At 37.8% G+C, this 15054-nt stretch overlaps 1 protein-coding gene across 2 annotated transcripts in view; it reads left to right on the top strand.

The window, feature by feature from the left end:
- Nucleotides 1-386: 386 nt before the first annotated feature.
- Nucleotides 387-15054, top strand: part of tead1a (TEA domain family member 1a) — a 37014-nt gene continuing 22346 nt past the window's right edge. Inside the window, exons 1-3 of one of the 2 annotated variants that reach the window (XM_082159439.1) lie at nucleotides 387-551; nucleotides 902-1003; nucleotides 12699-12953. In XM_082159439.1, the coding sequence (XP_082015565.1) occupies nucleotides 12752-12953 (202 nt within the window). In that variant the 5' untranslated portion in view covers nucleotides 387-551; nucleotides 902-1003; nucleotides 12699-12751. The remainder of the gene's footprint in view (nucleotides 552-901; nucleotides 1004-12698; nucleotides 12954-15054) is intronic. The other variant, XM_082159438.1, reaches the window with a different exon arrangement.

Here is a 15054-nt window from a genome sequence, read left to right as displayed (position 1 = left end):
TAAGAACTAGTGTGGCCAACTAGCAGTTATTTAGGAGTAATACGTCTTACTTTAAGTATCAAATTAGGCCAATCTTTAATGTAACTGACTTTAAAATATTATGAACAGTCTTACAGAAAAAAATTGGATGACCACCTTGTAAGACCATTTGCAGTTTAGGCTATGCAACCGGTCCCAAAAGGGCCACTGTAGCCTACTCAATGGGAAAAAAACGAATCTTTTCAGTCTTCAGTGAAGGGATTCAAAAGATTCGAGTCACTAATGAATCAAAAAATCCTCACCACTTCAGTCACACACACTCAGCCCCTCCCATCGCTGAGGAGTTCTGCGAGTGACGTCACTCTGGCCCCGCCCCCAACGCAAACTCAGTTCTTCGCGTTCATTTCATTCTTGCCCTCATTCCGCGCATACTTCACATCGTTGTTAGATACGCAGAATTGTCGCGCTCTCGCGCTCCGACAAGAAGAAGAAAAAAAGTGATCAGCTGGAAATAAACCAGAGCGTGCGCTCGATCCGATTACTCTGCATCAGACACATTTAAAACACTTGAGGTACGTTTGTGCTTTATACTAAGTTGTTAAAAGCGGTGTGAAGTTATAAACGCTATTTAGATTTTCTATCAAATTGCTTTTAAGTATAAGAATGGTAGATTATTTTTATTTGTTATTTTTTTGCTACTAGTTATACTAACACTTTATTTGTTTTGGGTTGTACATTATGGAGATAAATACTGAGAGAATAGAGGATATAGTTTTATTCCCAGTTCTTAAAGTGCCACGGCAAAAATAAGCAGCCTTTCACGATGAAAACCGGAAAAAAAGACACTGTGCCAAACGGGGTAGGCTAGTTAAATAAAGCGATTAATGTTTTTTATATATATATTTTTTTAATGTTTTTTTAGATTGTGCAAACACCCGCAGAGATTTGCATTATTTGTTGAGGTTCAGAAAACACTTTTTGCTTCTATCTATGCCAACTAGTTGACCACGATCTCGTTGTAACAGTAAGTTCATATTTACTTTAATAGTAAACCTCACGCTGTGATTCATGTTTCTGGCACGACCGAATCAGTGTCATTGATTTCTGGTTATTAACTTGACCTCAGTGACTTGGGGATGTTTAGGCGATTATTTGGTCCGGTTAACACCCCGCTCCCGTTTGCTTTCCTGAAAAACGCTAGTTTTGTGTACATAAATAAAGGATTAGGGAGAAAGTCCATGGTCCAGCCCCTGTTAATAATTAATCTGGACGTTAGAAAGCCCTCAGACTAAAATTAGTCTCTGGTCTAAGACTGTCTCAAAAACTGCCTGACAGCATTTTTTGGGTATCATGTGTCATGTTGATCTCACTTGTCATATTTCCCTCTAAAAGACTGAAGAAACAGTGACATGCTTTATTGCTATTTTCCAATTTTATTGCTATTTTCAATTTTACTGTCTAACATTTAAATAGCATGCATTGAAAATATAGAGAAATCTTTTAAGGGCTAAACTAACTGACCAGACTTGGAAGACTTAATTCATTCTGTGCAATATGTGTGTGAAAAGCATTGTGAAAAGTTTAATAACTGTGTTTCATTGTAAACATTATGTACATGTGTCATACTGTAGGTGTAGGACATAGGCTACTGGAGTACATCAAGTACATGTCTTATACTGTAGTGCATTTGAAGTATTATGTCTTTCTTTTTTGCTGTTTGTTCCCCCCCTCCCTGAACTGCTGTCTGACAGAGGTTTGTTGTCTCAGATGAGATCGACCCCCTTCGCCATTGTCTTGTTGTTTTGACTTGCCAGTCTATTTAACTTATGTAAACAGAGTAGATAAACCCTTTAAAACATTTAAATACATTCTTAGCTCCTAAACACTGTTTTTTGACTTCATATCAGTATTAAAAATCAATATCTGTGACAGTTTTCATTCATTTTTGAATGTAATTTAATCAAAACCTAACAAGTATTTTGAAGTGTAGGAACATATGGCCACTTAAGTGAAACGGAAATCTGAAATTTTTGTTTTCTTCTCTTCTTTTATGAGTTTAACATTGCACTAACATAACCTTTCAGAGGGAGTGAATCAATTAGTTAATTATGCTATTTTCTTTTTTTGTTTTGGAAAAAAGGAAAAAAAAAAAAGTGCCTGATTCACTATAGTCACGGCTTCCTCTGGGAGCACGGGATTGTGGGAAAATGGGGGAAGGGGCCCTTCATTGTTCCTGCTGTTATTGAAGCAGGGGCTCGTGGAGCGGCTGAATTACTCCACAAACAGTCCCGCTCCCATGCTGACATCTGGTTCGCCACTTAAGCGCACCTGTAGGCTGAAAGATGCTAAACTGTGTATTCATTCTGGCGCTGGACTAATTCAGAGGAACGGCCATTTGTTTGACTGTTGCTGCCACTCATCTAGCCAACTCCATTGTTATGCCAGCAACAGGCGATAGTGGTGGAGGCACCATATGGCTTGTGTGTGCCTCGATGTTATTTGGTAATTTAGCTTATCAACACCATTATGTTGTATTTTGTCCTTTCTTTTACATGTCTTTTTATGCAAAGAGGGTGTTTGAGTAAGTTTAGTAAAGGAGGGACTGTGTTTATGTAGCCAAAGTACAATAGTTTGGCACTTGTAATTAATACCTTTGGTTTACATACAGTTTAGGGAACAAATTACTATTTTTTTTTGTTGTTGTTGTTGTGGTTTAATATAATTGCAATATTTGATAAGGGAAATGCTAGCAAAACTGAGCTAAATTTATCATGTGTATAATAAATATTTCCTAAATGTTGTTGAGGTTTTCATTAAAAAAAAATTTTGTTCGTTTTTTTAAATGAAAAAGTAAAAAATAATCCAAAGTTTTTGCTGAGCGTTAAGCCGTTTTCTTGCGTCATGTTTTTAGAAATAAGTTCAGATATCTGAGGTGAAGATGCCAAGTTTTTAAGCAACAGGTGCTTGCATGACTAGCATTGAATGATAATTTTTTTTTTTTTTTTTTTTTTTTGCTTATCAAAAGAGGAGAAATTAGCAATTTTATTATAGTGAAATGGTTTTCAGTGTAGATTGATGCTAAATTTGACCATATGGACTAATATAATGTTCTTTTTATGAGTTACATGTGTTCCTTGCAGTTTCATTTTTTTCTTTTGGCATGCTCAAAATCACAAGTCTTGCATGATAACTGGAGGGGTGGCGAGGGGGGGGGCTATACGAAACCCCAAAAGATTTGTCGGAGCAAACGCGAGAGGGGGGCCTGAAGGGGCGACAAAGGAAAATTCATATGTAATGAAATTTGGGTTGAGAGTTTGTCAGCAGAACAATAGCTCAGTGGGACTGTGTGTAGCAGGGGCACGGGTGGCCGGCTTTGTTCAGGGAACACAGGAACAATAGGGTGTCCTCTGTGGCCCGGGGCAGCGGGAGGCCCACGCCGTGCCCTGAGGTAAACTCTGTTGTCACAAAAGGACGGCTCTCTCCACACAGCCCACCGCTCCACGAGACCAAGGACAGCCAGAGAGAGAGACCCTTACTGGAACTCTGCCACTGACGTCAGCACGTCTGCTCCAGGCTGGGCGCTGGACGGCCTTTTAGCTAGCTTGTAAATGTTGCTGGACTTAGCTTGAGGAAAAGTTTTTGAGTGATTTCAGAAAGAAGAAAAAGAGATACTTGAGTGAATTAGTGTGAAAGAAATAGATAGATACTTGAGTGAAATAAAGAGGGAAAAAATTATCTTCCCTGATATATATAGATATAGACAGACAGACAGACAAACAGATAATTGAGTGATTTTGAAAAAGTTTTATCTCAAAAGAAGATGGAAGGATGGATGGATGGATGGATGGATGGATGGATAGACAAGCAGATAGGTAATTGAGTTATTTTGGAAAAAGTTTTATGAAAAAAGATCAGATAGATAGATAGATAGATAGATAGATAGATAGATAGATAGATAGATAGATAGATAGATAGATTGATTGATTGATAGATAGATAGATTGATAGATTGATAGATAGACAGAGTGTATTAATGGATGAATGGATGGATGGACAAGCAGATAGTTATTTTGGAAAAGTATTATGAAAAAAGAGATAGATAGATAGATAGATAGATAGATAGATAGATAGATAGATAGATAGATAGATAGAACGGTATATAGAACAATAGATAGATAGATAGATAGATAGATAGATAGATAGATAGATAGATAGAACGGTATATAGAACAATAGATAGATAGATAGATAGATAGATAGATAGATAGATAGATAGATAGAACGGTATATAGAACAATAGATAGATAGATAGATAGATAGATAGATAGATAGATAGATAGATAGATAGATAGATAGATAGATAGATAGATAGATAGATAGAACGGTATATAGAACAATAGATAGATAGAACGGTATATAGAACAATAGATAGATAGATAGATAGATAGATAGAATGGTATATAGAACAATAGATAGATAGATATATAGAACGATAGATAGAACGGTATATAGATAGATAGATAGATAGATAGATAGATAGATAGATAGATAGATAGATAGATAGATAGATAGATAGGATAATAGAATGATATATAGAACAATAGATGGATGGATGGATGGATGGACAAGCAGATAGATAATTGAGTTATTTTGGAAAAAGTTTTATGATAGATAGATAGATAGACAGACAGACAGACAGACAGACTGCTAGATAGATAGATAGATAGATAGATAGATAGATAGATTGATTGATTGATTGATTGATTGATTGATTGATTGATTGATTGATTGATCGAGTGGATGAATGGATGGATGGACAAGCAGATAGAGTTATTTTGGAAAAGTTTTATGAAAAAATATCAGATGGATAGATAGATCCTAAAGTAAAAGAAAGAGAAAAGGAAAAAAGAACATCAGAACGGTTTGGGGAATTCACATGATAATGTTATTGTTGTTTGTGTATAGATCATGGCTTTGTGTGGTTTGGTAAAAACCGAAGAGCTTTTCTTTGTGTAGGTTATTTTATTATTATCAAATCTGTTTTTCCTTTAATGTTCCTTCAGCTCAGTGGAAACGTCAGAACAACAGCTTAGGGAGAGTCAGAGTGAAATCAGTCACTTAATGAGTCAGTTCCTGTCACAAACGCAAAGCTCAGAGTTCCAGTTAAACAGAGCATTATTCACCTCCCGTACAGTATTAATCAGAGGTGGTCGTACAGTTTTTCTTTCCTTCCAGTTTACAGTTGATACAGCTGTTAAAATAGCATTTCAGGGTAGAGTTAGTACCTTGTTTATGAAATACATGCTTTTTGATGATAGTGTTTAAAAAAAGAAGACATGCTCCTGAACAGAACTAACAAAAAAACAAAGCACAAAAACCTTTTCCTTTTGGGACAGTAGATTAAAAAAAGACACCGCTGTGTCCTAGATAGATTTAGCCAAGAAAGGGTGAGCAAATCTGTTTTGATACAATTTCTACAGATGTACTGCGAGTTTTGAAAAGACTTTCTTCTGCGTTTATAAGAAGCGTCTGTGTTCTCTGTGCGAAACCGTATCTGTGGTAAATCGGGACGAGAGCGTGGTTCACGGCACCCTTTGGAGTAAATGTATTTGTCCCCTGCTGGATGGTCAGGAAAGGTTATGAGCAAACACTGGTCATGCTTCTCGGGAGCTCACACTTATTTGAGCACGTCGTCTCTTCCATTTCCTGGAGGAGGCATTGTGGGACGGCGTGGGGAGAGTGGCACCCCAGGAAGACATTGGATAATAGCGGGATCTGACTCAGCGAAAAATAGCCTGCTTCAGAAGAATAGAGCCTGTGGAGTGATCATAGAACATGTCTGACCCACAACACTGGAGAGGAAGCCGGTCCACTCATGGATTGTCTTCGAGGAAGTGGACTTTGTACGTGGCCTCTGGCAGTGTAGCCACTGAATTTAATCATTTAAGTAGGACAAGGTCCTGAATCAACCTTCCTATACCAACCAATTATATTTCAGGAACATGAGGGGACATACAATCATGCATACAAACTATCAGGAAATGTTTGTAATATCTGATCCACTAGGGATGCGCAATATATCGGAACCATATCGGTTAGCGGCAGAATTTTATTCTACTTTATTTGAGATTTTTATTTATTTATTGCTGTTGATATTGTAAATTTAATCGTGCATGCTCATTTTTGCATTTAAATGACCTTTGCCGTCATCTAACACTCACTTCAAAATTCAAACATGGATAATTTAACTGTTCAAAATTAATCTTTTGTAAATCTCCAAATAAATATCCATTTCTTATACTGTACATTATCATGTTGTGATCCCTGAATTCACTTGTAGCATTGATTTTATAAAATAAAATATTAATATCGGCCATTTATCGGTTATCGGTTAACACTTTAAAAATAATTTTTTAGTAATTTATCAATATCAGTAGATATCAGATAATTAATGCTCTTTACCGTCATCTAATGCTCACAAAGTTCATTTATTAACACTGTTAAATGATGCCTAAATTCACATGTAACATTTAAAATTATTGAGTGTTTTTTTTTTTTTTTGCATAGAATTTGAATACTAGCCACAACATAATAATCAGCTCTTCTGTATCGTACAGAATTTTAATATCAGTCATTGCTTTCAACCACTTATTGATTTTAGGGTTCTGGTTAGAATAGGAATATTGTTACCAACAAAGGATCAGATTTGATTCTAGACTCATTGAATCGGATTCCATGTTGCTAAACTAGTGATTTATTTGAATGAAAGTGAGTGCAAAACCTTTCTAGCATTATTGTCTTGTAACGCCAGCTTTCTCTACCCACTGGACAATAACTTTCCAGAAGTCCAGCCGTCACTTTGGGTCATTAGCACTTGGTTGAGAGGATTACATAGCCGCGGGGAAAGCAATAACAACGGTGCTTACATACCGCCGCCCCTTAGGAGTCCATGCAGTGCAATTCACAGACATATTTTTTTTCTCTTAGATATTAGCAGGTTCGTATGACCTCCGAAACTGCATTGAATAAAGTCGTAACCTGGGGAGCGAGCGAGCAAAGCTGTGCGATTTCTGTTCAGGTGAATGAAGCCTTGGACATGCGGGTTACATATTTAGATGAGTAAAATGTAATCTCAAGGATGGCTTATATGTTTTGTAAGACCCCCGCTTTAGTCATCAGCGTGACAAATAATTAATTTGAAGTACATGCCAAGTTATAGAGCACAATGCGCTGAAGATGTATTACAAGGCTGTGAATTTTTTTTCTGATTAAAGATGCTTCTTTGCACATGTTTCTGAATAGGATCAACAGCCCATTTCTTAAGGACCCTTCACATTTCTTGCATCTTCAAGACGTCTTCCTCCTATAATGCTTTTTTGGAGTCTAAGGCAAGGGTTTCTTTGAGGAAGGATTCTCTGGCGTGGTTCCTTCGCAGAAATAAAAGGACACGGTTTCATCTAAGCAAATACTACTCTGACAATCAGAGTACAAGATGTGCTGGCCGCTATACAACACATGCCATTGAAATGCAAAAGCCTCTCTCTCTCTCAGAGAAAGACTGAAAGAAGGGATTTTTAGGTCATCCTTAATTGAATTTCCTGGCTGATGACAGAGTAATATAGAGACTAATAGCATTGTGCGTGCATCTCGTGTCACCGCTAGAAATGCACTGGAGGAAGGCTCTTTGCGATCACTTACAGATACTGGATATATGAAAACCCTTAAACCGCTTAATAACTTAATAAGCCTTCTCCGTTATGAAGCTCCTGTTATGTAAGTGGAATCGGTTTATGAGGGTTAATGTAACCATTCTTTTTGATTAAATGAATGGAGCATCTAGTGGCGTTACAACTACGTTTTTTTTTTTTTTTTTATTGTAATTGGATCGTTTTTGTTCTCTATAGTCTTTTTGATACTCTTCAAGTTACTGAGATGAACATTAATTGACATAATTAACAAATATTTGATGTTGTGCTTATGTGACGTGCATATATCAGGAGTTTTTAGTGCCAATGACCCCCAAATATAAGAGTCAGCTATATATATTCATGTAAACTGGCCCATTTACAATGTAGTAAACATGATATAGACAATATTTATTTATTTAATTCATTCATTATTATTATTATTATTGACACAACAGTGAAACAGTGGAAATAAAACAAAAAACTAAATTATAACTATATAAATTATATGTATTTAAAAAAAATAATTTTATGTATTTTTTATAATTTTTTATTTATGTTGGCTTACCACTGTTATATGGCATTTATCTTTTCTTCTACACAAAGTGCTATACAAATACATTTGAATAAAAAAGAAATTGTTTCACTTATCTAATATTGTGTAATTAAAAATATAAATGCAGGAAATAAAGAATAACATATATTAACAGCTATATATATATATATATATAGCTTTAAAGAGCCGTATGTGCCTTATTTTTTCCTCTCTAGACCCCTTAAAAAAACCCAAAAAAAAACCCCTAACTGTTCATACACAGTCCAGTTGTTAATTACCTTTAACTAATCACAGGGCAATTACAAACATATAACTCAAGGTACGACTGTAATTCCCTGTAAACTGTTTCTTTAATACATTTAAACCATCCAAAGCAGCAAAGTGGAGGCGGGTGGAAGTGTAGCTGTTTTCCATCGGTCCGGCTGCCAGCTTCATCAATAGGGAGCCGCTAATGTGCAGACGAGAGCCGGGCGCTTCGATTACAGCTTAATTTGGTAATGAAGTGAGAGCGAGAGGCTCCTGCGAACACTTTAAAGAGCTCAGCGTGATGGTTTTGCATCGAATAAAGCAGATTTTGTGATCTACACTCATGTAATAGAGTTTTCTAGCATTACAACACAAATGGGACCCCACGCAAATACTGTCTGTACTCATATACATATCATTACATTTAATTACAACAAGCTGGCGCTTTAGTGATGTTCTCGCCCCGTGGACATGGACACACACAAGCGTACACATGTATACTGTTATATACCCTCGTCTCCATTGGCAGCGGGTGTAGACCAGAGGGAGTGAGACAGCTGCCCGGGGTGGATGTGTTCCTCCCGGTTTGTGTGGGATCGCACCCATGCCTCTCGTTTGGCCGGCTGAGGCTGCCTGGAGGGTGAAGTGTATTGTAAGTGTGACCACAGTACATTGTTGCATGACTAATCTCGGCCTTCCATCTGCCACCGAGGCCCTGCACAAGCACTGTGCTCTCCAACATCAAGCACTGCCATATTGCTGCAGTCACAACATCTTGGCTTTGACTGGCACTCTGCTTGTGCAGACGCGCCGGGTGGACTCACAGCCGGGAATTATGGGACATTACATGTGCACACATAACGAAACACAGAGGTTTTTTCCTGACGTCCAAAAGCTGACGGCTTGTGCAAATGTCTTTGGTTTGACAGAACTTGAATGTAACGCATGTTATCATGCGTTTAGTTTAAAGGGATAGTCCACAAAAATTCAGCCACCTTTTGTTGTTCCAAACACTTATGACTTTCTTCTGCGAAACATTGAAGATATTTGGGAAAAAAAATAATTTTGGTCCCCATTTACATTTTTCAACATATTTTCTCGCATTTTTCACAATCAAAAAACTCCTATAGGTTTTGGATTGACGTGAGGGCGAGTAAATGATGACAGAATTTTCATTTTTGGGTGAGCCGTCACATTAAGATGTGTCGTACGTTGTACTATTTTTAACTTGACACACCATCTTAAAAGTGCAACGTTGTTGGTGGGATGTTCAAAAAAAACAAAACTGTGCAACGCAAAAACTGACCAAAAGGCCATTTTAAGAGGATAAATTAAAAGATGCAATATTTTTTGAGAATTCTAATTAAATTGTAACTCTAATGGCCATTCACACCAAGTATGATAACTATAACGATAACTATATTAGTGTCCACATAAACGGTTAATATTCTGTTTTTTTTACAAGTGGGTGCTGTAGTCATCTGCCACTTTAAACAATTCGCTCTTTGAAGTCGGGTGCATTCTGATTCGCTGTCAATGTTTTTATTGTTATCAGCTGGAAAAAAACTCTTTCTGAAAGTCATTTCACCGATATTGTTCTTCCGTGTCATGATCTGTGATGTGGACATGTAAAACAATTATTAAAACTTAAGAGTTAGTTATCGGTATAGTTATTGTCCTTTGTTAAAATCAAGATAAACTAGTCAACATCGCTAACCAAGTAGTTGGTTGTTGGACAACTAATCGATTAGTCAGCTGACATCACTCATCCCTGATAGACCAGTAAAACAGGTTATTTATTTATTTAGTTTCTTTCTTCTTTACAGTTTCTCTAGTACTGAGTTTCTCTCTCTTTTGGAGTGTGAAGTTTTGTAAATTACAGGGAGAATGTGTGGTGTGTTGAGAGCCGCCTCTCTCGCTCTCTCCGATTAAACCATCACACTCAGGCTCTCTTTAATCTACAAATGTCCAAACCACCAGCCTGCTTTTGTTGATGCTAATTCAAAACTCATGTAGAATCTCTCAGATTTCCAAGTTATTACCGTAAAAGTAATTATAGCATGTACTTCTGGTTCGGTCGGCTGGTAATGCACAAGATCAGGGAGTATATGAAACAAAACCTTCACATGCGATATATGCATAGAGCTCAACAAAAACACTAAGTAGAAACTCAGATGTAGTGTGCTGAATGTACAAATACAGTATTCGGTAAGTGTTTCCATGATGTGCCAGAAGTGGAAAACTACAGATTGCAGTGTAATTGTGGGCCAAGCCAAAAGTGCACACATGACTGTGCTGGAAGTGATTACAGTTGAGTTCATCTCCAAGTCAGGAAGATGATGTTTAAGAGCCCAAGCATTTAGCAGTTTGCAGCATGCACACATTTTATCACTCTCTTTCAGCAGTACGAGTGATTTTTTTCTTTTCTTTTTTTTGCAATGCCAGCATTTAGTACACAAACACACACAAAACAGTCAGTTACAACTGCAGTCACACACTTGTACACACCCACCCATTTAGCTGTCCAAATGGGGACAGACAATAGATGACAGTTTATTACTCTTATGTAAAGTTAAATATAATCACTACTACTTACTACTTTTAATGCCAAATTAAAAGTTTTACTTTTTTAGTAAAATACTTTTAATTTATTTCTAATATTTTATCCTGCTTTAAAGTAGTACACTTATTTTGATGTGTGAAGTACTTGATTATAATTTTATGTCAAAAAAGCACTAATTGATTTAATGCATTTAATACATGAATACATTTTCATTCAATTGCAAATAACAAGCAATTAATAGACCGAAAACATTATTCAGTATATCTTTTTAAAGTATATTATTTCTGTAATAAGTACTATTCTTTTTAAAAGTGTGCTGAAGTGTTCATTTTCACAAGGGTCCAACACTTTGTACACACACATTAACACATTGAAAAGTGCAGCCTGCTCAAATTTGACAGGAAACACATGCTAGTGGTTCTACAATAGGCAGCACTGTTTTCACTGGGCATTTCCCCGGTTAGCGTAGCCGCTAAGCCAGGCATGACTTGAAAACACAAGTTTGTAGTTAGCAATCACTCTGTGTGATCATTCAGTTGAGATTTGTATTGTTTTAACAACTCATGCTTTACCTCAAAGTTATAAAGTACACACAAGTTTGATTTTGTTGTGCTCTTGGCTGTTTATGTGAGCAGTTGGCTGCACATGGGCATGTTTGTTTGTTTGTTTTGGGGGGGGGGGGGGGGGGGGGGGTTTGTCATTCCTTGATTTCTAGTGTAATTTTTATAATGAGATTGCAATTAGCCACAGAGCTTTTGCGCAAGCAGTTTCCTTTAACTTGAAACGTAATGTGTGGTGCTAATGCTAAACACAGTGACTCGGAGGAGTGTTGCATGTGATTTGGGATAATCACTCTCTCTTAAGCTACGGGATCAACATTTGTCATTCAGCAATCTTCTACCACAAAATGTAAAAGCTGTCCTGACATCATTGCCAGCTTGTAAGTGTTCCCTTCTAAGACAGCAGCTGTTTTGGTTTAGCCTAAGTGCCATTCCTAAATTGGCGTGGCTTATGTGTTTTCTCATTTCCTTTTCTTCATAGGTTTTCAATCATGTGTTGATCTTTAGCTTATGGGTTGATGTTTTTTATGGATGATGAGAGAATGTTTTAATTGTATTTAATGTGGTCAGCATTCACTATTATTTTTTCATTTCCAAACCACAAATAGATTTACTGTGTGAAATTGTAAACAGGCCATTTTTAAAAACGCAGTGACATTGTTTAACATCGCAGTGGCATTCTCAATCCATAGAGCATCTGATTGGACAAAATCTTTGTAGTGCAGGATGAGTCATCAATATATTTGGTCTGTTTTCCTGGAAGATAAATGCTGTTAATTTTAAATGTATATTATCTGCTAAAAGTAAATTTGTCTAAATTTTTACAATTAGCAAATGTATCCAAAGTAACATTAATTGACATAATGAATGAACTCAATTGCCATGGTTTTGAACTGCATAATGTTAGCATTATGGTAAAACTATAGAAATCTTTGAAGTATTTTGGGATATCATAAGAAATACCATTGTAAATGAATATGGCAATCACATTTTCTTCATGTTTACCCCTGCTTGAATTGTTGTGTTGTCAGAGAATTAAAATACCTCTTGGCAGAACTCCTCAGGTTGAACAGACAAATCATTTGCTTTTTTTTGTGGTTGGTCTTCCCAGGTCAGTGCACCTAAAGTTCCCCAGGCTCGGGCTCCGAGATCCCAGCCGTCGCCATGGATCCCAGCAGCTGGAGTGGCAGTGAAAGTGCCGGGGAGGATATCGAGAGGATGAGCGACTCGGCCGATAAGCCCATGGACAATGACGCAGAGGGTGTGTGGAGCCCTGACATTGAGCAGAGTTTCCAGGAGGCCCTGGCCATCTACCCACCCTGCGGCCGACGGAAAATCATCCTGTCCGATGAGGGGAAAATGTATGGTGAGTCAAAAAAGCTTGGTTTGAATCTTGAGTTCACATGAACAAGACCACCGTTTCTAAGTATGGATTGAACCAACCAAATGAGCCCAAATGTGACGTCAAATTGACTTTCAGTCACTTTAAATGCTCTAGTGTGAATACACCTTTAATATGTTGAGGTTATACATCTTAACACAATTTACAATCAGCCCTTTTTCTCAATCTCAGTATTTTGACTGGCTATGTGGAGTTATGACTGCCGTTGGGGGTTGTTTTGACTGCTTGTAATCGTGTGTTGTTTGTTGAGATTGGCTCATCAGAAAGTTCTCAGGGAAGTTGTTAGTTGTTTGTCCTCAGGGTGAGATGATGAGGTCCGTTGGGCCTCTGAAACTGGAAAACGTAACTCCAGCGGGCCAGGCGGTGGAGCGGGTTGGCTGTCCTGGGTTCTGTTTGTAAAGTCAGCGTGAACCATTAGTTAGGAGCAGATGGTCGTGCGGCTGACACCAGCTGCGCTCCCAATCCCCCCCACCTCATTCCCCAAAGCCACCCCCTCCTCCAACACCTCCCTCAAACTCTCGGCTGGGGTGATGTCATGGAAAGAGGGAATACTGCTTTTCTTTTCTCGTAGGATATTAAACATGCTCTTGGCCTTGTCCACAGTGAAGCCTCCTCACTCTGCTTGGACTTGTATCCAGCTGTCTTTATTAGGAACAACTCGGAAACCAAACAGTTGTTAAATCTGGATGCATGATGGAAAAGGTGGATGAGTTTATAAATCATAAAGCCGCTGGGTTTTTTTACTGAAAGTTAATTTTTCCGTGGTAGAATAGCAGTGCACATGGTTGCTGCCCCCATGGGGATGCAGTTTTGAATCCAACTTGCAAATTCTTGCCTTTTCCCAATTTCCTATCCTTTTAAAACATTTTCATGTATGCAATTGGCGCACACTTATTTCCAAAGCGGCTTTGGATTCAGGGTGTTTAAGTCATGCATTAATTCCTTGGGAATCTAAAAACCATGACCTTGATTTTGCGAATTGCATGCTCTGCTTTTTGAAACTTGTCCTGTGAAATCTTGGTAACACTTTACTTTAAGGTTTATAATTTTTAACATTACCTAATGCATTAACTAAAAAATTACAATATTTGACCCGGTGAAACTTATTTTGTCAGAAAATATGGTAATCTAGGTTCATGTGAAATGCTGTAAAAAATGAAATACAACTTTTGTTAGTGTTTTTACTAATGTTGACATATTGAACTTTAATAGAAAAGTTGCACAGTTAAATGGATTGAGGTCTCTCAATAGACACCTGTTTGTTCCCATGGCCACATTGCTTTTTTCCTTCAGGCATTTCCTTCTAAATAAATTGGCTGGTGTTCGTGGGGGGGTTTTTCTTGGGTCGCTGAGGCAAACCTGTCACCTCCTACGCTGGTGTCCGTGTAACATTCCTTAGCCTTGTGCTTTACGTCACCTTCGTTATTTCATCGTCCATAACAACTGCTTGAGATTTATTTTATGTGCGTACCCATCACAGATCCATACAAGTCAAGATCCTAGTCCCCAGTCCTGCCGCTCTCAGGTCTGCAAGCGCCGTGTGGTTAATTAGCAGCCGTCCCTATAGCAACCGCCTTTCACTTCAAAACAATATAGGTTTTTTTCCTTGTGTCGTGGCTCAGCTTATCTCACTGTTTACCTGAGGGGGCTCTTTACAGCATCACAGAAGCACAAAAACTGGAGTCAAGCCAAAGACTCAGAGTTTTTGCTTTAGATGGTTCGTAATGCTGTGGCGGCTGCCGCGTGGCTTTACAGGTGAACCAAGCACTTATTTTTTCCCCATAATCCTTTCCCTTCCCCTCACAGACGTCCTTTTTGACTGTTGTTGCATGATTTTTTTTTTCCCACAACATTGTAAAATTAGTGTGCCCTCTCTGCCGCCTTTGATATTATAAACCATTCAGCTCTGCTTTGCTAGTAGGCTTATTTTAGGCAGAGAAAACATGCCATAAGTAGATTTGACAGTCCCCCGCTGGGTTCAATGAAGGAAAGATCTAATCTCAGTGGTTTCACTTCTAAGGGGATATACTGTGAGGACTTAACATAATCTCAGCCAATTAATATT

The sequence above is a fragment of the Leuciscus leuciscus genome, assembly GCF_965113295.1.
Source record: "Leuciscus leuciscus genome assembly, chromosome: 25".
In the NCBI taxonomy this organism is placed as follows: domain Eukaryota; kingdom Metazoa; phylum Chordata; class Actinopteri; order Cypriniformes; family Leuciscidae; genus Leuciscus; species Leuciscus leuciscus.
Note: the sequence above shows the minus strand (reverse complement) of the source record. Positions and strands in the feature narration are given on the sequence as shown.